Source organism: Monopterus albus, unplaced genomic scaffold, assembly GCF_001952655.1.
Source record: "Monopterus albus unplaced genomic scaffold, M_albus_1.0 scaffold92.1, whole genome shotgun sequence".
Taxonomy (NCBI): domain Eukaryota; kingdom Metazoa; phylum Chordata; class Actinopteri; order Synbranchiformes; family Synbranchidae; genus Monopterus; species Monopterus albus.
Window position 1 is genome coordinate 1,403,186 of NW_018127972.1, and position 20,918 is coordinate 1,424,103.

The 20,918-nt window shown below is 40.1% G+C and overlaps 2 protein-coding genes across 4 annotated transcripts in view; both read right to left on the reverse strand.

The window, feature by feature from the left end:
• The window catches only part of rcn3 (reticulocalbin 3, EF-hand calcium binding domain), a 7,449-nt gene extending 5,327 nt beyond the window's left edge, over positions 1-2,122 (reverse strand). The window contains exons 1-3 of one of the 2 annotated variants that reach the window (XM_020608364.1): positions 2,035-2,122; positions 838-1,058; positions 294-487 (exon numbers count right to left, since the gene is read on the reverse strand). In XM_020608364.1, the coding sequence (XP_020464020.1) occupies positions 294-487; positions 838-1,052 (409 nt within the window). In that variant the 5' untranslated portion in view covers positions 1,053-1,058; positions 2,035-2,122. Of the gene's footprint in view, positions 1-293; positions 488-837; positions 1,059-1,246; positions 1,266-2,034 lie in introns of those variants that run through there. The other variant, XM_020608365.1, reaches the window with a different exon arrangement.
• A 3,396-nt stretch (positions 2,123-5,518) lies between these two features.
• The window catches only part of abat (4-aminobutyrate aminotransferase), a 42,913-nt gene continuing 27,513 nt past the window's right edge, over positions 5,519-20,918 (reverse strand). For both annotated transcript variants that reach the window (XM_020608362.1, XM_020608363.1), the window contains 9 exons: positions 19,222-19,314; positions 16,957-17,019; positions 16,749-16,812; positions 15,617-15,765; positions 13,583-13,720; positions 12,512-12,679; positions 11,578-11,724; positions 10,640-10,751; positions 5,519-7,423 (listed from right to left, as the gene is read on the reverse strand). In XM_020608362.1, the coding sequence (XP_020464018.1) occupies positions 7,302-7,423; positions 10,640-10,751; positions 11,578-11,724; positions 12,512-12,679; positions 13,583-13,720; positions 15,617-15,765; positions 16,749-16,812; positions 16,957-17,019; positions 19,222-19,314 (1,056 nt within the window). In that variant the 3' untranslated portion in view covers positions 5,519-7,301. The remainder of the gene's footprint in view (positions 7,424-10,639; positions 10,752-11,577; positions 11,725-12,511; positions 12,680-13,582; positions 13,721-15,616; positions 15,766-16,748; positions 16,813-16,956; positions 17,020-19,221; positions 19,315-20,918) is intronic.

Here is a 20,918-nt window from a genome sequence, read left to right on the forward strand (position 1 = left end):
ACACACAGACTCATAATCTGCAGTTTGTGGTTGGTGTTGCAGATTACTTTGGATATTCTACATTTAAAGACCCTGCTTGGAAGGAGCTGGGCTCATGTGGTCTATTCAGTAATAACTTGGGCACTTCCTAGGTGAAGACTTCATAGTTGCTTCATTTGTGGGGATGGCTGACAGAAAACAAAGTTAAAACCAGTTTCCAGATCACAGAGAAGGCGGTAGAAAAGAAAAGGAGGTGAGAGAGAAAAAAGAAGAAGATGTAAATGGAGGTTCATTTTTCACAAGCAAAGATTTACCCAGATAGTAGCCGTAGGTGGTGTTCTTGTACTCCTCCCAGGATATCTTGTCATCATGGTTCTTATCATAATCCTTCCAGTGTTTGTTCACATTCTCCTCAATGTACCTCCTCTGGCGGTGTTTGATCCAATAGTGCAGCTCTGCGTGGCTGACGTAGCCATCCTTATCAGTGTCAATGCGGTCCACAATCTTTCTGTGGGGAGAGATGGGGTCAGGGTTGTAGATAAGGTTTAGAACCTACGTTCTCTATGCTGGGTGTTAATACACTTGACCAGCAATGATGCTGACTGACTGATACTGCTGTAAACAGGACTTCTGATTTTACCATCAAGCCAGTTTTAAGGAGGCAGCGATCTAAACTGAATAATCTGCTCCCTCCATGCTTTTGGAAATGGATCCCCAAATTCTGACTTACACACACCCTGTTAGCAATAATGTGTGCAATACAACAAAGATGATTAATAAATACAAACACATACATAAGCAAAAACTTTGAGGTGCTAGAGGCAGAGTAAGTGTATGCTGACGGTCATCAAAACCTACGCTAATTTGTCTTTGCTCTCCTCGGGGGTTAGCTGGTCAAAGGTCTTAGCCTCCTCCTTGCCCAGGAAAGCCTCATGGTCATACTGGAAGCCATGAGCATCGTCGTGGACGTGGTCACTCAGATCAGCATGGTGGTGGACGCGCTTCTCTTGAGGGGGCACAGCAAAGGCAACAGCAGCCAGGACGCAGAGGGATACCAGGGACTTCAGCATCATTATCAACTGGTGGGGATGGGGTGGAGACCAAAAGTCAGATGTGCTTGATTGTGTGTGAGGGCAGTTCATAAAAGTTCAAAAATAAGATTAAAATAAGAATAAAGACAAAAGGAGAGGAAGCTAAGAAGAGCATGAGGTGGCACACAATAAAACTAAAAACATACAATAGTGAAAGCATAAAAAACAAAACTGACAGCTTGGGTCACACCGAGGGGCTAAAGGTCTTCTGGCATCCTTCCTTCTGACAGCAGTCACACGTCTGCTCCCCAGTGTTTCTCCTATCTATGCCAGTTGTTCACCAGCTCCTTCCTGAGCCTGCAGTTCCCGTGATCAGACCAAGATGGCAGGTGGGATATACGCATGCTCTTATGGAGAGTTCTGTTAGAGGGGATTTCTCAGACTAGTAGCCGACTGTCTCTAAAGCTGAGGAAATGCTGGGTGCACTCTTTACATGAGATTAAATGACCTTATTTTTCACTGACAGAGAGAATGGTCAGACTTTTATCAAGATATCTGAAACTTTCTACATCTTCAGCATGTTCAAGCAGAGACATTAGGCCCAGCACTGGTTATAACATTCTGCTGTTGTCTGACCTACATTCATCTCCATGGTGCTAATTTTGCACCAGTCCATGTATGCTGTATGTCTTCGGCATACATTAACAAAAGTCCTGCTCTTTAATTGCATATGTACAATATATAAGAGCAGAAAAGTACTAGAACAAGGACACATCTCTAAGGAGCACATGAGCTAGAATTCACAAAATGTTCTCTTATAAATATTAACATTTTTGCATTCATAAAATAACATAGCACTCCAGTGATAAGCATGAGCATCTAATTTTCTCCCAGTCCTTAAGTCTACTTGAATCCCAACAAGTTGTTGCTGGTGTGTCAGCTGCGCTGTATGCACTTCATCAAACACTGTAAGTCAGTCTCCCTATAACAGAACTTATAAAAGACAGTAAGAACATGGGCTCACCAGCTTCTCTGCAGCTTCTCTCTACACCTCCTTCTGTAATTTGTGAACAGCAGCTCAGTCCGCGTTGGCACTCTGTACCTTTAAATATCAGCGTCGGTGGGGCGGGCCTTGTTCTTCAGCTACCCAATCACAAAAGCGCTGAAGGATGTTATAGCCAATAGAAAGTAGGACATATTTCATAGTACCTTCTCATTGGCTGCTAACCGCCACGTTGTCACGCAAACGCTTTTCGAGACTAGCATCGACTCGTCTGGTGTGGACGAGAGAAGGCGGCGGCATGGGTGAGGGGGGGGGCGGGTGCGGAAAAGCTGCAGATAAAACGGGCATCAAGACCAAACCTTTACTCAGGGTCCAAACAATTGTTTTAATGACGTTTTTCTATAAAACAAGGAGAGTGATAACATTCGGATCTGTGTTTACCTCCATACCGCCCACTCACCAGCATTGCTACAGTTTATTGATGTTTGAGGGCATTTGTTTATGCACAGCTCTCTTCAGATCCTGCCACAGCATCTCAGTGGGGTTGAGGTCTGGAGTTTGACGTGGCCACTCCAACACATTAATTTTTCTCTTCTTTAACCATTCAGATATCAATTTGCTGATGTGCTTGGGATCATTGTCCTGATGCATGAACCAATTTCAGCCCAGCTTAAGGTGCTGGACAGATGACCACACGTTTGTCTCAAGAATATTATGGTATAAAGAGGAGGTCATTAGCATCTCAATGACTGGAGGTTTTCTAGGTCCTGTGGCTGCAGAACCATGCTTGACAATTGGTCTGAGGTTTTCATGTGGATATACTGGGTTTGGTCTCATCAGTCCAAAGCATATTATTCCGGAACCATCGTAGTTTGTTCAGATGCAGTTTTGCAAACCTAAGTGCTGCTATATTCTTGTTGGAAAGAAGAGGCTTTTTCTTAGATGATTTGTGAAAGCCATACTAGTTCAGTCTTTTTTCTAAATGTCCTCCCATGAACATAAACATTTAATGTGCTTACAGAGGCCTGTAGGTCACGTGATGAAGCTCTTGGGTTTTTTTTTCATGTCTCTGTGTCAGGTTTGCCCGGCTGCACCTTCCTCTCTTCTCTTTTTCTCGCCCTAGTCAGCTCCCTCACACTGATTATTTGATTAGACACACCTGCCCTGATTTTCTGACACTCTTCAGCTGCGCCTCCTTTGTCTCACTCCTTATTTATACTCGGCTTACCCATCACTCCCTTGCTAGTTCTTTCTCTGTCGTCAGCTCTTCCTTAGATTAGTACTTTGCTTATTCTCGTTGTTCTTCCTATGTTGTGTGTTCCTAGTTTCCCTCTGCATTTTTTGGACCTCTCCTCTGGATCCTGGCACCCTCAGCTCCACCAGCCACCATCATAGGTCGATGCACAGTCTCCACTTTAACTGAACTCTCTCATTACCTCCACAGTCAACCGGATCTCCTACCCGACCAGCCCAGGAGTGATTCCAACCCCTGCAGCCCGGCCCATCATCACTCCACGGACAATAACTCCTACTACTGCTGGTCGACACCCGGTCATATTCATACCTTCACCTTGTATATATATTTGCACTGCTTTAACACTGTAAATAAATCAATACTTGCATCGAAGCCAGCCGCCTGGGTCTGCTAATTTCTACACTCGCTCACATTTGTGTCGAGCGTTCATAACACTCTGACCATTAAACGATCTGACCTTGAAGTGAATTTGCTGGGACGCCCTCTTAGGAAGATGGGCAGCTGCCTCTAAGACATTTTTTCCATTTGTAAACAGTCTTTTCCACTGCAGAACAATGAGTCTCAGATTGTTTGGCCTTATGACCCTACCTGGACTGATGAGCAGTGATAATTGCTGCTCTGAGGTCATGGCTGATGTCCTTTCTTTTCTTGGCATATTGTAGACACACACCTCAGTGCTCCAGAACACTAAAGTGCCAAAGGTTCTGCTTCTATATAGGCAGTTACACTTCTTAATGACTGATTAATCCTTTGCATTTGATTTAGTAACATCTGGCTGCTGATTACTCTCAAAGATTGTGGAAGTGGGAAGGGTGTACTTTTGTTTTTCCACCTGGTTTCTGAATGTTGGTTAACTTTTAGGAAACAATAACCACATATTGAAATCTGTTGTGTTTTTGTTAACTAAGGTAATTTTTTAAATTTATCTATTTAGGTTTACAGAAGTTGGTGAATTCCATACAGTTATTTTTAGGCCCTGAAAAATATAAACAGAATTGAGGGAGGATGTAATTTCTTTTGTTCCATGACTGTAATTAAAGTGGATCTCAGATCTTTAGTTAAGACTAATGATATTTTTCTGATACTAATGTTCCTAGGTAAAAAAAACCCCATACTTTCTTGCAAAAGAACTAAGAACCCCACTACATTAAGTTACTCAAAACTTCATTTATTTATCACAGTACAGGGACAGAATGAATATAGGCAACGACAGTTAGAGCCATCTAAAATAATTACATTAAAAATCATCTATTTCAGATCACAAGTGCAAATCGTTAAAGTCAAAAATGTTTAAAAAAGGTCTTCGTGGATACTCTTTAATACTGACTGACAAGTAAACAGGTGCTGTCATACTGCTTAGCCCCCTTCCCCTACAACTCAAGCCTAAGTAATTTATTACATCTTCAATAAAATGCATGGTTAGGACAAAATGCAAATCAAACAAGACCAACTGACCCTGTGAACTGTATTTAACAAATAGTTTACATTAGGCTTATGGGATAACATTGCTCTCACACGAACATAAAAGGATATATATGTGTGTGTGTGTGTGTGTGTGTATGTATGCATGTATGTACACACACGTTAACTACCACTGTACCCGAGTCAAATTCCTTGTGTGTCCAACACACCTGACCAATAAAGCTGATTTTGATTCTCATTCTGATATACATTCGTATATACATATATTCATATACTATGTAACTATATTAGCTTGTAGGAAGTTAATAATTAGAGAAATTAATATGGTAAATCTTTTTATGAAACGTTACACTTTCCTAACACTTGCCTAAGAGCTCCATGAAACATTCACAAACACTGAACCAGGTCTGAAGCATTCTACCGAATCAGCTCGATTTATAATATAAAATGGCAAAACTGCTAAGGTTTGTGCTGTTGCTTAAGACTATGTAGTGCACCTTGGTATCATCCTTCATCTTATGTGTTCATAGATGGACCTGTGCTTAAAGTTCAACAGCTCAATTTCCTTATGTTTGGGTCTCTCTGATCTACTGCATAGAGCTATTTGCAGATGTTTTGCACAAAAAAGCTCTCTATATAAAGCTCTGTATGTAGGTGGGTGGGTGGGGCATAAATATCATCTCTGTGTCACTTCTGGAGTTTGGTTTTCTATGGTTCTTACATCAAGAACCAGTGCGGGTTTTCATCTGGTTTCAGGGGACAATAATGAACCCATGAGACAATGAAGATGTCACACTTGAAAACTTAATTGGAAAAATGACACAAAGGTGCAAATTATGTTTTACTGGAAGTGGCTTCAAAGCATAGTACAAAATAAAAGGTTTCCAGTGGTTGAGACAGTCCCACAAGGGGCTAGTAACACCCCTGAGTGGTTACCTGTTAGTTATTAACAACTACTGACCAATTGTGCTCAGTCCTTGAGGTCACTGTCCAATCTCTTATCAACACGTTTAATCCAGTTAATTTACTGTAGCTAATGTAATGCAAAGATTTAGCAAGTAGGCTACATTTGGACAGACTGCCTGTAAGGTAACCACTGTAATAACTGAACAAGGAGCAATAGTAGCAGTTAACTGCTTGAAGTACAAGCACAAGCCCATAGCGTTAGTGTTTTTCAATTTTGTATGCGTTTTACCATGTGTAGTAATTTTGGATTTGGAGCACATTTAATTTTTGTTTTGAAACTGAAAATGATCTCCTCCTCCAAATTTACTAGCATTATTTTTGTGGTCCTGTCACTACTGAGTAGTGTTGAATATGAAATCATAATGAAGTGACACCAGAAAATGAGTGTGGCAACTAATATGAAGCTCTTGGTCAAGAGTGCAGTAAATGTGTTCAAAATTTTTGATGAATTAATGTTAACAATGGCTGCTCCCATCTGAGCCAGTAGCAAAGAAACCAAGCACATTTAAGTAACATGCGGGCACTAAATATTCTATGACGTTTTCGCGGGCAGTGTAAGAGTCACATTTTTCTGGGCTACAACATTTCAAGCTGAAAAGTCATTCCTATTAAGAGCAACACAATAGAATTATAACAAAGACATTTCAAATGGAAGGCATTCAATGACATGCAGGTTGGCATCTTAGCTGTATTGAGTGTTCCTACATAGAGTTATCGCTGACACAAAGATGTGTCAGGGATCACTGTCTGCCTTCTTCAAACAAACATACAGTGTCACTATGATCACTCCAGTGACTGAGTCAGGTGGTGGGATAAAGCCGGCATGAGAAGAAGAAGCAAAAAGATGAAATGAAGGTGTACACAAGAGCCATTAAAGGAGGTTCATTAGGAGTCTGCATCTTTGACAACTCATTTACAATTATCTAAAGCTGTGCTACCATCTAAAGGAACAAACATATTTTTAGCATGGTTCCTGATCTCTAAATCTCAGGCACCTGAGATTTATTAAGTGACTCTAATAGGTCTGGTGTTGTGCGCATTAATGGCTCCTTCCCTGGTCAGACAAACACCCAAGCTGTTTACAGCTTTGTAAACCAGATTAAGAGAGGCACAAAAATGAGATGAGCACAGATGTTAAGGTAGTTATAAGTTGACTTACAGAAATACCCGTTAAATTAACCTATTTCTTCAACAGGCTTGAAAAAACAAAACAAGAAAAAAAAAAAACAGCTCCTAGTTCCTGTGCCGAATGCAAATGATGTTGGTGGACGGGACCCGCTCCTCACAAATAGAAATCCACAAGTATTTCACATGAAACAAAATGGCAACTTAGTCTGAGTATCAACCTGCTACATTTTAGTAAATGCAGTTGTGGGATGTCAGGTAAGAACATCAATATTACTCTTTACTCTACCCATCCACTACAGACTTTGGGGTGTCTGGCCAAAACTAGGAGATGAAGACTGGCCAATCTTAACCGACCCTGGGTCTTGAAACAGATATTGTTTATGTGTGTATTTTCTAAATCTTGTATATTATTGTGTGGATTGTGGTTATCATGACATGGACTCTCTGGAGTTTTCCCTCCCTTCATTCTGGATGAACTCAGGCTTGTGTAGTGGCAATCAGGTTCCGTTGTCAGGGTTTATTTAAGCTGGGCCAACACGTCATTGAAGATGTTGAGGAAGATGTGAGCATGGTACTCCTTGAAAATCAGTGCAGGACGGAAACGAATCGATCGATCCCCACACCCTCCCAGGATGACACCTGTCGTGACAGAAACGTTTGCTATGAACATCATCCACACAGTTCAGTGATTATTAGTGGTTAAAACATCAAATGCTTAGTTTTACACAGTGACAATCACACATTTTCAAACATTGTAATGTTAGAACGTGTTCATTTGACAGTATAAATAAGGCTAAGATATGTACTGTAACATTTTTCAAATATTTTTTTTTGGAAATACGCTTCAAAACTTGTCTTAAATGTAAAATGGAAGCTGATGGGGTGATGAGGGGATTTAAATCAGCAAATAAGTAATAAAGACAGGGAGTGCACAGGCAATATTTCCGTCCCGAATCATAAATACTGCAACAAGACGAGGACATCGCTTGGGAGCTCCAGAACAGCTCAGCAGGGTGAGGTTGGCCAAAGCAGCAGCATCTTTGTTTAGTGGGTAAGTTAAACCTTTCCTCAGTTTAATTGTTTATCATGATTTGTTTTGACAACATGATTTGGAGCTGAAATTATGCAGCTCGGAGTCAGTCCCTGACCTTGAATGGAAGGACCTGACCCACTGCCTGCTATTCCTATCCTAAACAGCTCCCAGCCCTAGGACAAAGCTGGTCTATGAGGTTGTTAGCAGTCCACTGATGTTATGTGTGATTGAAGGAAAGGGAACAGTGAAGTGGCCTTCCTCCCCATGCTGTCCACTTCAGAGGGCTCCCTAGAGTGACCCCAAATCACATGTCCCAGCTGCCCCTACACAGCTCCTCCTGGTTCATTGATGGGGATGAAAGATGAATGAATGAATAAATAAAGTGATTCAATAGGTAACAGTAACTGTAATAGTGAAATAACAGACTAAAACATTTTTTAAAAATCAAAAAGAAAAATAATGAACGTATGAGTGTATCCATTACGATAAGATAATCACCTTTATATGTATGTTACACCCAAGAAATTTGTTTCCGGTACAGAACCGAGGCAGCCATTCGCGGCGCCAACTCACACCAATGGCTCGAACCATCGGGGGCAACTTGGGGGTTCAGTGTCTTGCCCATGGACACCTCGACATGTGGACTGCAGGCACCGAGATTCGAACCGCCAACCCTCCGGTCAGGAGACAACTGCTCTACCCACGGACCGCAGTCGCCCATTAACCAGACAACATATGTACTCGCCAACATCTATAGCCCCAGTAATGATTATCCATACTTTTTCCACAACATTTTCTCATTACTCTGTGACTCAACAAATATTATCATTGCTGGTGAGTTCAATACTGTTATTAACCCTGAAACTGGCCACTCAAGCCCCTTTAGCAATACAAGAAATTGGCACTCAACTGAAATAATAAAGCAATATATGAAGCATTGTGGACCAGGTGATAGTTGGAGAATGAATTACCTCTCATCTAGAAAATACACTTTTCCCTCCCTCCCACTTCATTATGATCAGTTATGATACTCCCATTTCCCTTACATTGAATAAAGGGAAAAGATGGTGCTTCAATACATCGTCATTCCAGGATGCAGACTTTATTAGTTTTATTTTAAAAAGTGAGCAATCTTTCTGGAGATGATTGACTCTCCAGAAACTTCACCCTCACTATTATGGGAAACAGGAAAAACTAACAGATGTTGAACAGCAGTTAGTTTTACTGAAATTAACATTACTGCAGTGCAGACAAGAAAGAAGACTTCGCAGGGCATGGTCTGTCCGACCACTGAAACAAGGGGGATTTTCTATGCTTGTCCGGCCATTGAAAGACATGAATGAGGAAATGAGATGCCAACCGATCAGCTGCATCACCATGACGTGTAATTACATTTCTGGAGAGGTGTGCATCAGGCTACAGTGTAGGCTACGGGAAATCAAATTGAACCAATCACTGATTTTCAATTATTTCTGCGTGATCAGTGAGTTTTTGCTGTGTTCTCATTTCTTTTAATATCATAACAACAAATGAATAGCTGGGCAGAGAGGGATGGAGTGTAGCAGACTGTAGTAGAGCAGAGTGGATCAGGGTGGAGTGATCTGGAGTTTCATGCTAGTGCTTCCTTAAGTTATTTACTGTGTGTGTGTCATTGTTCAACCCCTTAAAAAATAATGGCCTAATGAAAAATGCTTAAAAATTTCTCTGAGGGATATGAGGACACACTGACAGGGAAAGACATAACAGGCAAGCCCGTCATCCCAAGAATGGTCTATTCTCAGCAGGTGGCTGTTTCAAACCTAAAACATAATTTCTTATAGGTCTAATTATAAAAAGTCCACCATACAATATTTCTGACAATATTAAAAAAATGAAGAAAAAAGATGGAAAATTCCCTTTACTAAATAATAAAATCAGCATGTTTTAAATATAATTTTCCTTTTAACTTAACCTAAGCATGCCAAAAAATTGGCAGTGAATGACTGAACAGTTTGTAATGTACAACTGAAAAACAAAAACATATAATTCAGCAGTCACTAGAAGTCCTATTATGAAATAAAATAAAATCATATACTATTGCAGCAGCTGAATCTTGGAAACAAAACAAGTCATACTCTGAGTGGAACATCAGTGCTTTAGTGCCCCATAGGCAGGTTTAACTTTTCCTGCTTGGTGGCCATGCCGGTGGTCATATTCTCAGTACTGGACCAGTTGAAGTGACTATCCCCCTGAGCTCTGGGGGCAGTAGTGAGCAAATTGCTGCTTTGTGCACCAGAACAAGGAGACCACACCACAATACGCTCAGACAAGCCACATAAAGGTGAGATTTGTGCTTAACTGGAGGTGTTGTTCAAACAGTGTGCTTTACTTTCCAAGAGAAAAGACTTTAAGGGTAGTTACTAAGTGGTGGGTTTTGCATATGTCCACCCGGTTGGTTTGTCCATCTCTGTTAAGATCTTGGACATGGTCATGTCCCAACTGTTTCTGTGAGTATACAGGACTGTCTCAGTCCTAAACGGGGCTAGTACTGCTGTCATCCGGCAGCTTTTGCAAATTGTTTAGTGTTTGTCAGTTTACTTTCCGGCTGTTTCATTTCTTGAAATTGAAAATGCTGAAATGCTGCCACCCATAAGCTATAAAAGTTGATGACAGAGCATCTGCTACGTCAGTCTTAAATTCTGCGACCAGCACACAGCGATACTATTAAAATAGTCACATCTAATATCCTGGCATTGAGACATTTTTCTAACTTGACCTGTGGTACCTAGCCTGCAAAAAAAAAAAAAATTATAAATAAAAACTAGTGCTGATGTATTTCATACCTTTGTCTCTGGTCTTGAGCAGGATGCGGTTGCGTGTTTCATCATCACAGATGTCAATGGCACAGAAGGTCCCCTGTCCTCGAGCTCGGCTTAGTATGCCGGAGTATTGAGCCTGGGGACCAGATGCATCCAGGTCACGTTCACATACATTTAAATCGTATTCATACCAAACTTCATCCAAGTAAATGACAGTAACCCTCAATGGCCTAATACACCCAGAGATATTTAATGGACAGCGGTATGGCGAAAAAAAAAAAAAATCATTGCAGGTTAGGGTAGGTATCGATTTAATTCTCACTACTGTATTTACCAATATTTCTTAGTGGTCCATACTTTATCAAATGTGTTATTGGTTCTTTTATTGTTTAGCTGGGTCCTAGCAAATTCCTATAACAGCTACTATATGTTGTGGCTGAGAAAAATGAAGTATACCTGCAGTGGATAAGTTGAAAGTTTATGTTTGCTGAACAGGGGTTTTGATTCATTACTCAAAGGACTTTTTGCACTTACTGTACAGTAACAAGCATAGTAGTCAATAGTGTGTCAAATGTATACAGTGTTGGCCTTCTCTCCACTGTGGCTATGCTGCTTGTTCTGTGTATGTGTGTGTGTGGAGCTAATCCCCGCTGTTGTGCAAATGCAGACCTCAGCATTGACAGCAGAAGACAAAAGATGGACAGGTAAGCAAACAATGTCCAGACACATTGCTTTGTGGGTTTAAGAAGACTGATGCTCTCATCAGAAAGTGGGATTAAGATTATGCTTAAATCTTTGCATAATCAAATCAGCCCGCAGTAAACATATGAGTCAAAATGAGGTGAAAGAGTGCCTCTTATTCGGGCTTAACTAAAATGGGTCACTTCAATTTTGGGCAGTTTGAACCTAAATAAACTGTATACAAAAATGAAAACGCACACATGCACACTCAAACACGCTACCTGGAGCTCATAAAGACCGTTTAACAAGGCTTTCCCAGAACGGGTCACCTCCTCCAGAAGGTTTTCCCTGCGAATTACATTGAGAACCTCAGCCAGGAACAAGTTTTTCGCTGGGTCTCCCATCCACGTGTTAAAGATACGGTATGCCTGAAAAAAAGACAACAGACACACAAGCAAACACACTGATCAAATGACAGTGATGTTATACAGTCATGTAAAGTCTCCAGGGCACAAGGTTTGAAGACACTTCTGTAGGTTTCTGTCTACATGTACATGACAGTGAAAACCTAAGGTGTTAAATACTGTACATACAGTGTATAATGTAAATTTATATTATTTATATTGTACATTACTGCAACACATCTGAGTAAAGAAACAGAAAGACTTTTTTAGCAGTGTGTCACAAGACACCAAAGCTGGTGGAATTAATTTCACTACTTTGGGACTGTATGTGGTTGTGTGGGGGAAGACCCAGTGACCATCGGTTGGATTTACCAACCTTGGAGCAACTTGAAAGGGAGTGATGCTTCCACTACTTGGTGGGACTTCATGGTAAGGTTTAAAAAACACACATTACATGTCTGTTAATGCCTTATTTCTTTATCATTAGAGAGAATTGCTGTAAGCCTGGAGAAGTTACTATGTCAGCATTATGCCAAGTAAAATGCAGGGTTTCTCAATTACACACTTTGTTTAGAGTGTTACAAATCTCTTTTCATCAGTACATATACTGATTTTTACCTAGAAATTCAAATTAATTAATGCTGCTATGGTTCATTGTACTGTCCACCAGATTCATATTTTGCAGAATGGCCTTTCAATTTTTTGTCTTGTTCAAAAAAAAAAAAAAAAAAAACATCTAATATTGCATTGATATGACCAGTACATTATGTGGTCTGAATTTCATTGCAGACATTTTTTTTTAAAAACAAACCTTATCAGGCTGTAATTCATCCTTTTGGAAGTATCCGCCAGTTAGAAGCTTCTTGCTGAAGGAGACAATGTCAGCAGGGTCATCTACGCCCCAGTGTTCATGGGCCCAAAACTTTCCTGTGGTCCCCCCACCAGTCTGGACTTCATCCACATGGAAAGCACAGCCATGCTGGGGAGACAAAAAAATTAACAGACTGAGACATGGGAAAGAGACAAAAGTAAACAGATTATGAATGTACTGTATGTAGGTTGACAGGCTGGACAAGGGTTTTACTCACTGACACAGCAGACATGTCTTTGCAGGGAGGACCCATGATATCATGTCAACAACTATCTGGTCCACAACCTTAAACCTTAATTTCATTCCTGTGCTCTCCTCTCTCAGAATGGAGGGCTCCTGTCTGTCCTCAGAGTTAAAAACAAGTCTGCAGGGCCTTTTCCCATTGTGCTCTGGAATAACCTCTTTGCTTACCTCAGACAGCACGTGGTACATGGTGTCCAAATAGCGGCTGGATTGATAATGTGCTCTTCAAGGTCTTGGGAAGATTGACATAATCTTAACATCCATATACAGGCTCTTGCTTCTGCAAAGGCAGACGGGCTGCCTAACTCATCATTGTGACCTAGTCCTCCGGTTCACTTGGCTCAAAGTGATGCCTTGGGCATGGGAATCTGTGGTGCCACCCTGGCTCCCTACTTATGACCAGAACATCAAGTGCTTTGGTAGATTTCTATTCCCCGAGCTTCGACTTCTGTTAACTAGCATGCTGCCCATGGACGTTTGTTCTTTCTGTTTCTAAAATGTTAATGACTCTCATGAGGCCTTGGAATCCATATTGGGTCTAATGAAGTAAATGAAGTCAAGATCAGAAATGCTTCTTATTGTTACTGTATTACTGTGTTGTAAGATGTTATTTTACTAAAGGCTGGCCATTATAATGTTACTGAAAATGTTACCACAGTAGTGTGTGAGGCTAGTCAATAAGTGTAGTTTTCAAGTTGATGTATCTCTAAATGAGCACAAGTTTAAAGACCCTTTTAAAGGGTCTGTTGCCATAGTGATAACCGTTACCTTGCGGCAAATGTTGCGAAGGCTTCTGAAGAAATCTGGGGAAGCGTGGTTATCTCCGCCTTCAGCCTGGATTGGTTCAACTACAATCCCTGCCACAGGCTTCCCCTTCTGCCTCCACTTCACAATCAGATCCTCCACCTGGAGGTGCACATGTCCGCCCCAACACACACACACACACACACACACACACACACACACACACACACACACACACACACACACCATTTTAATCATATTTTCTAAGCGGTGTCATGTTTTATATAATTTAAATTCAACACTCATATCTTAGTACTTGGGAAATGTGATGTGTACCTGGGGGTACATACTTCCTTACAAGGCACTAACATGAATCACTGGAGTAGTGCTAAAATTGTTAGTTGATTATTAAATGATAATATATCTATCAATCAAAATGTATTTATAGAGCACATAAAAAAAAAAACAATCAAGCTGACCAAAGTGCTTAACAAAACATACAGACAAACATACCCGCCATGTTACAAACAACTGAAGACACTCAAATAGCATTAAAAGCTATATGTTTTACAGCTTGAATTAAAAACCAGTGGTGATGTTGCCATTGTAATCTGTAGAGGATGCTCATTCTAGAGCTTTGGGGCTAAAACAGAGAAAGAACAATCCCTTCTATTTTTCCAAATTAGCTTTGGGAACATTTAGCAAAAGCTGGTCAGCAGAAGGGAGGGACATCGAAGGGTTATTATGTGTTAAAAAGAAAATCTTAAATAGCATGGCACTTGGCCTTGATGGTCATAGATAAAATCTTAAACTTAATGTTAAAATGGATGGGTAACCAATGCAAGGATGCTAGAACTGGAGTGATATGCTCATGTTCCTGTATACTGTACCTATTAAAAAACTGGCAGCAGCTTTTTGGACTAATTGCAATTGTGCAAGAGAAGACTGATCAATGCTGGCATACAGTGTATTGCAATAGTCCAAACAGCTCAAAATAAAAGCATGGACAACCCTTTCAGAATCACCTCTTGTAAGAAAAGGCTTCACTTTTATCTACAGTGAAAAAAGCTGGTCTTAATGACATTATTGACCTGTTTATCCAACTTAAAATTTCCGTCCAAGATAACTCCTAAATTTTTAACATTACATTTAACCAACAGAATCAGCAAATCCAAATTTAAAAATGGGTTTTCAATGGAGCCTGATCCAAAGATTAAAATTTCAGCTTTGTCTTCCTTAAGTTATAAAAAGTTTGTAAAGGTTAAGTAACTTCAGGTCTAAAACAACCTTTACATGTCACTGTAAAGTGTATACCTTTGGATTTTTAACTGATGGCCAGATACTTGGAATACATCATTTTTGACTCTAAACATGAGACAAGAATTTATATGTTTATTTGTCAATGTACATATATCTTAAAAGATTTATTACAAAATGAATCACTGAAAGACATTAAAATGTATTTCAGTTTACCCTAAATAAAAATTTTAAATATTTGCCTAGCACAGTTAGGTATTTGAATCATAAAATAAAGACAATTATTTGAAGGCTAAAATATAAAAAACAAAATATTGCTTTCACTCATAATTATAGCTCCTGTTATTTTTTTTTTAACAGAAATTACCAGACAAAGTTCAGTTATCACAGAATAATTACACTGGCTGATAAATGCAAGAAAGATTCATAAGGATTTAAATTTAATATAAGCATGTCTGCTCAGTAACAAAATGAGATATAGCCTATAAATGTCCATGTCAGTTTGAAAAATAAAATGTGCTGTCTTGACATCAGTACTAAATGTCACTGGATTTTATTTTTTTGTATGATTCTTTGTATATGGGGTGAGCAAACATGCAGCTACTCCAGTGACCTGGTCGGACGAAGAGGTCTTGAAAGGCTGCAGCCACTTTTGATTAGTTACTTACAGTGTAAATTGTTTCTAAGATTGTTTTGATTGAGAACCTTAATTTATCAAAAAACAACTTTGCAGCTGTACTTCATGACTGCACACACACATACACACACACACACACACACACACACACACACACAGCCCACCTCCTCCAGACAGCGAGACTCCTCCTGTGCATTCTCCCTGGAAAATTCCTCCAGTGGGTACTGCAGCCTGGGAAACGGGGCGATTGGCCAATCGAATGTTGGCACATCAAGTTTATGGATTGCTTTTGAGTGTGTTGTTGCCAAGCAACCTTAATAAGGCAAAAGCATAATGTTAGCCACAAATCAACGTCACGTTAATCACTTGGCCATTCAATTTTAATGCTTGTTCATGTGCATTTCAGTTATAAATAGGGGTGTAAATCACCAGTTTCACCACAGTACGATTCTATAATGATCCTTTTCACCAGCGGTCCGATGTTTGCCGATACTTAAAAATATGCCATGATGCAATTTTGATTGGATTCAATTCAGGGGTCTGCGATTGATATCAAGTGGTGTTATCTGCCTATTTCATTTTTATTAACTCACAAATGGTACAAAAGCTCCTCTGTTCACTTTCCAGTGTTTTTTAAATACAAATAAGGATCCAGGATGACCTTCCAATTCAACATAAACTTTGACATTTTACATAAGAAGCATTTACACTGTCACACATACAGCTGAGGGAAAACACTTCCTACATTACAGTAGGAGTTTTGTTTAAAACTTCACATTCACTTAATGTTGTGTTTTCTTTTAATTCCAAAATAATTCCATATTCACAGCTCGTTTCTGATGGGAGAATTTACTTCATCTGTGTATTTTTAAGCAACAAAACTCCAATCTATCAATTATGTCAGCCCACACGAACTCAAAGACGTGTGTGTCACCAGTGGACCTCGCACGTTTTTAATGCTTCAAGTCTATTTCTTCCTTCTGGTGTGTTTAATGAAGTGCAATCTCCACAGACAGCTGTTTAAATCCCACAAATCCTCTGGTATTTTTGTGCTGCAAATGTTTTACCGGTACTATCTGACTGAGCATCAGCCAGTGAAGCAGCTTTCAGACACAAGTGAAAAACAAGAAAAAAGCTTTGTTCTGTTCAAACCGGACAGGACTGTTATGAAAAGAGCTGCCACAATATTTGCAATTTGGCAATGAAGGGCTGGTAGGTGATATTTTTCACCTCACACCAGAGGCAGCACTACTGAACAACAGCAACGATTTGCATATAACTAAATGTTTTACATACCCATGGTTCTTCCATGGAAAGAACCCATGAAAGATAAAATGCTGAGGTCTGGACAGCCTGGTGCCTGAAACAGAAGGGCAGAGAGATGAAGACAGAGAGCAACAGAGAAACATAGAAACAGGAAAAATAGAGAGGAAGATTTAGGTAATTTAGTAGAATTAAATAGAAACTGCAAAACATGTTAAGCAGTGACACGTCTTTCACCCACCTGGTTTATCACGGAGGTGCGGAGGTCTTCATCAGAGGGTGTACTGTGGCCTCGCTCCTTGTTCTATAGCAAAAGCAAACACACTTTTAGGACTTCACGTTGAGACAAAGCCACACCACCCGTCAAAAGTTTTAGAACACCCCCATTTTTGCAGTTTGTTTTGAAATTGAAGCAGCTGAAGTCCAGTGGCCTTAAACCTTAAATGATACAAAGCTAAGAAGCTGCCAGAGTAAAAACTAAACAAAATTAGGATTAATGCCTTGTGGTTGTGTACCTACATCAAGCAGTCATGTTGCAGTTTACATGCATGTCTGTCCAGATATAATGCAGGGGTTTTCAACCAGTGGTCCGTGAACCTCTAGTGGGCTGTGAAGGCATGGCTACGGTCCCTGACAGAGTATTCTATTCAGTAAAGCAATTTCACTGTGGTTGTCCCTAGTTTTTAAAATGTATTTTAAATAGTATTTAATTTTGTTGATGACTTACAATAACAAATTCTATCTGTACAAAGGCAGTGTTAGGAAGAACTATGTCACTCCGCCCCCTGAGCCATTGTTTATATAAAGGCCATTAACAAAGGAAAGTCAGACTTTTTCGGGGGTTTTCCTATAGCACGATAATGAGCCAACAAACATCTCCAGGCTGAAAAGAACAAGACAGCTGGCTTCAGAGTTGGCAGCACAGTGTCCAGACCTTCCAGCTGAAGAGCGAAAGCAAAGCAACTTAGAAGTGCAACACGTGTGGGAACGTCTATCCCAACTATATTTGATTTCACTTATAGAAAGAATAGCACAAGGGTGTTCAGCTGTTGGATTAGAGGAATAACTGATCATCTCATTTTTGTCCTACATTTTTAATGACCTTGTCTTTTAAGAATTCTGGGACTACAGCTGTGGCCATGTTTTTTGTGCGCAGTTACCATGGATTACAACGCTTCACAGGGTCGGGTACCCACAAAACATGATGTGTAATGGGTAAACATATGTTTTTATTATTTCACAGGTACGAGGCTAAATATGAGAGGGGAGTGAGTGAAATAATTTAAGTTAAAAAATAAATAAATATAGGTGCAGCTTCTTTTAAAGATGCCCTATAATCCATCATAATTTTATCAAATCTAAATAACCGATGCATTTATTGTGAAGGCCTGTGGCACAATCTTTGACCCCTCAAGTCACATCCTGTAAATAGTACATCACTCAGACATCAACGTAGGCTAGATGCCAGTGTGTCAAACTGGATAACCTAAAAGTGAATACAGCCTGTGGTGAATACAAAATTGAAGACAACAGATCATTTGAAGGCCAAATCAGATGTATGGGAGATATTCTGTGGTCACCAACAGTGAGAACAACATTATCAGCAGCTTTGCTGCTTGTAAATAGTGACAAAAAGTGTTAGCATTTGATAGCCACATGCTACATCCTTAGTAAGGTAACAGCTGTAGAAACTTTTCCAAGAACACAATTCTCAAACACTTTAAAGTAAGTGACTGTGTAGCTTAAAGTCGACTTTATTTACGGATATGGGTCAGGTCAGGTCTGGTCCAGATTTCATTTAGAAATACAGTAACCTGGTAATGGATCTGGTCTCATACGGAGCTTTGGGGGTGCGTGTTTTCAACAATGGACCTGTGCAGAACTCTGCCATTGATACAGCCGTTCTTCTCGCAAGATTACTAGAAAAGGTTGTTTATTTGTTCACATGTAGTGTCCATGTCCCTCTACTCTCCAGTAATACAACTCCTTAGCAGAACAAGTTGTCCTTTTAAGCTTTGACCCGTTCTCTCTTTCCATCCTCCCTGCCCACCTGCTCTCTCTGGTGCAGAGCAGCCAGTATCAGGGTTTAGCTTGATGATAGAAACTAAAACATCTGAAAACACAGTGATTCCACAAATATATGCAGGTCACTGAATAAAACTTTGCTTTGAAAAGGCATTAAGTACATTTGTCCATTCATCCATTCTTCCAATATGTAATACGTTTAATAAGTTGTTTTTTCAAAGGTTACTTTACATTTTGTTTTAGTTTTGTTTTCATCTAGTAAAAAAGTAATCTACAAATATTTTTCATCATAGCTTTTATTGATGGAACTGATACTAGGATCTAAAAGGCACAACATCCATGGATTTTTCTCTCTCTCTCTCTCAAGTCTCCCAGTCTTTATAGAAGACAGATGATAGAGCTGTGATAGTTTTTCATGCTGTTAGTTTGGACTTCGTAAACCAGGCAACAGCAAACATAGTTTGAATGTTTTCTCACTCACCTTGTACCAGATAAACATTGATTTGAAAGCATTCTCATTGGAGCAAGAGCCACAGGCCATCGTCTGGACACGAGTCATTCCACTGGGAGCCACCTGACGGGGAGGAAAGACAGACTGTGTTACAAGTGTTTAATTTATATGTGTATGTGGTTTTTTATATGCTATATACAGTGCCTTGCGAAAGTATTCGGCCCCCTTGGACTTTGCAACCTTTTGCCACATTTCAGGCTTCAATCATAAAGATATAAAACTGTAATTTTTTGTGAAGAATCAACAACAAGTGGGACACAATCATGAAGTGGAACGAAATTTATTGGATATTTCAAACTTTTCTAACAAATAAAAAACTGAAAAATTGGGCGTGCAAAATTATTCAGCCCCTTTACTTTCAGTGCAGCAAACTCTCTAAAGAAGTTCAGTGAGGATCTCTGAATGATCCAATGTTGACCTAAATGACAAAGGATGATAAATAGAATCCACCTGTGTGTAATCAAGTCTCCATATAAATGCACCTGCACTGTGATAGTCTCAGAGGTCCGTTTAAAGCGCAGAGAGCATCATGAAGAACAAGGAACACACCAGGCAGGTCCGAGATACTGTTGTGGAGAAGTTTAAAGCCGGATTTGGATACAAAAAGATTTCCCAAGCTTTAAACATCCCAAGGAGCACTGTGCAAGCGATAATATTGAAATGGAAGGAGTATCAGACCACTGCAAATCTACCAAGACCTGGCCGTCCCTCTAAACTTTCAGCTCATACAAGGAGAAGACTGATCAGAGATGCAGCCAAGAGGCCCATGATCACTCTGGATGAACTGCAGAGATCTACAGCTGAGGTGGGAGACTCTGTCCATAGGACAACAATCAGTCGTATACTGCACAAATCTGGCCTTTATGGAAGAGTGGCAAGAAGAAAGCCATTTCTTAAAGATATCCATAAAAAGTGTCGTTTAAAGTTTGCCACAAGCCACCTGGGAGACACACCAAACATGTGGAAGAAGGTGCTCTGGTCAGATGAAACCAAAATCGAACTTTTTGGCAACAATGCAAAACGTTATGTTTGGCGTAAAAGCAACACAGCTCATCACCCTGAACACACCATCCCCACTGTCAAACATGGTGGTGGCAGCCTCATGGTTTGGGCCTGCTTTTCTTCAGCAGGGACAGGGAAGATGGTTAAACTTGATGGGAAGATGGATGGAGCCAAATATAGGACCATTCTGGAAGGAAACCTGATGGAGTCTGCAACAGACCTGAGACTGGGACGGAGATTTGTCTTCCACCAAGACACTGATCCAAAACATAAAGCAAAATCTACAATGGAATGGTTCACAAATAAACATATCCAGGTGTTGGAATGGCCAAGTCAAAGTCCAGACCTGAATCCAATCGAGAATCTGTGGAAAGAACTGAAAACTGCTGTTCACAAACGCTCTCCATCCAATCTCACTGAGCTCGAGCTGTTTTGCAAGGAGGAATGGGCAAAAATTTCCGTCTCTCGATGTGCAAAACTGATAGAGACATACCCCAAGCGACTTACAGCTGTAATCGCAGCAAAAGGTGGCGCTACAAAGTATTAACTTAAGGGGGCTGAATAATTTTGCATGCCCAATTTTTCAGTTTTTTTATTTGTTAAAAAAGTTTGACATATCCAATAAATTTCGTTCCACTTCATGATTGTGTCCCACTTGTTGTTGA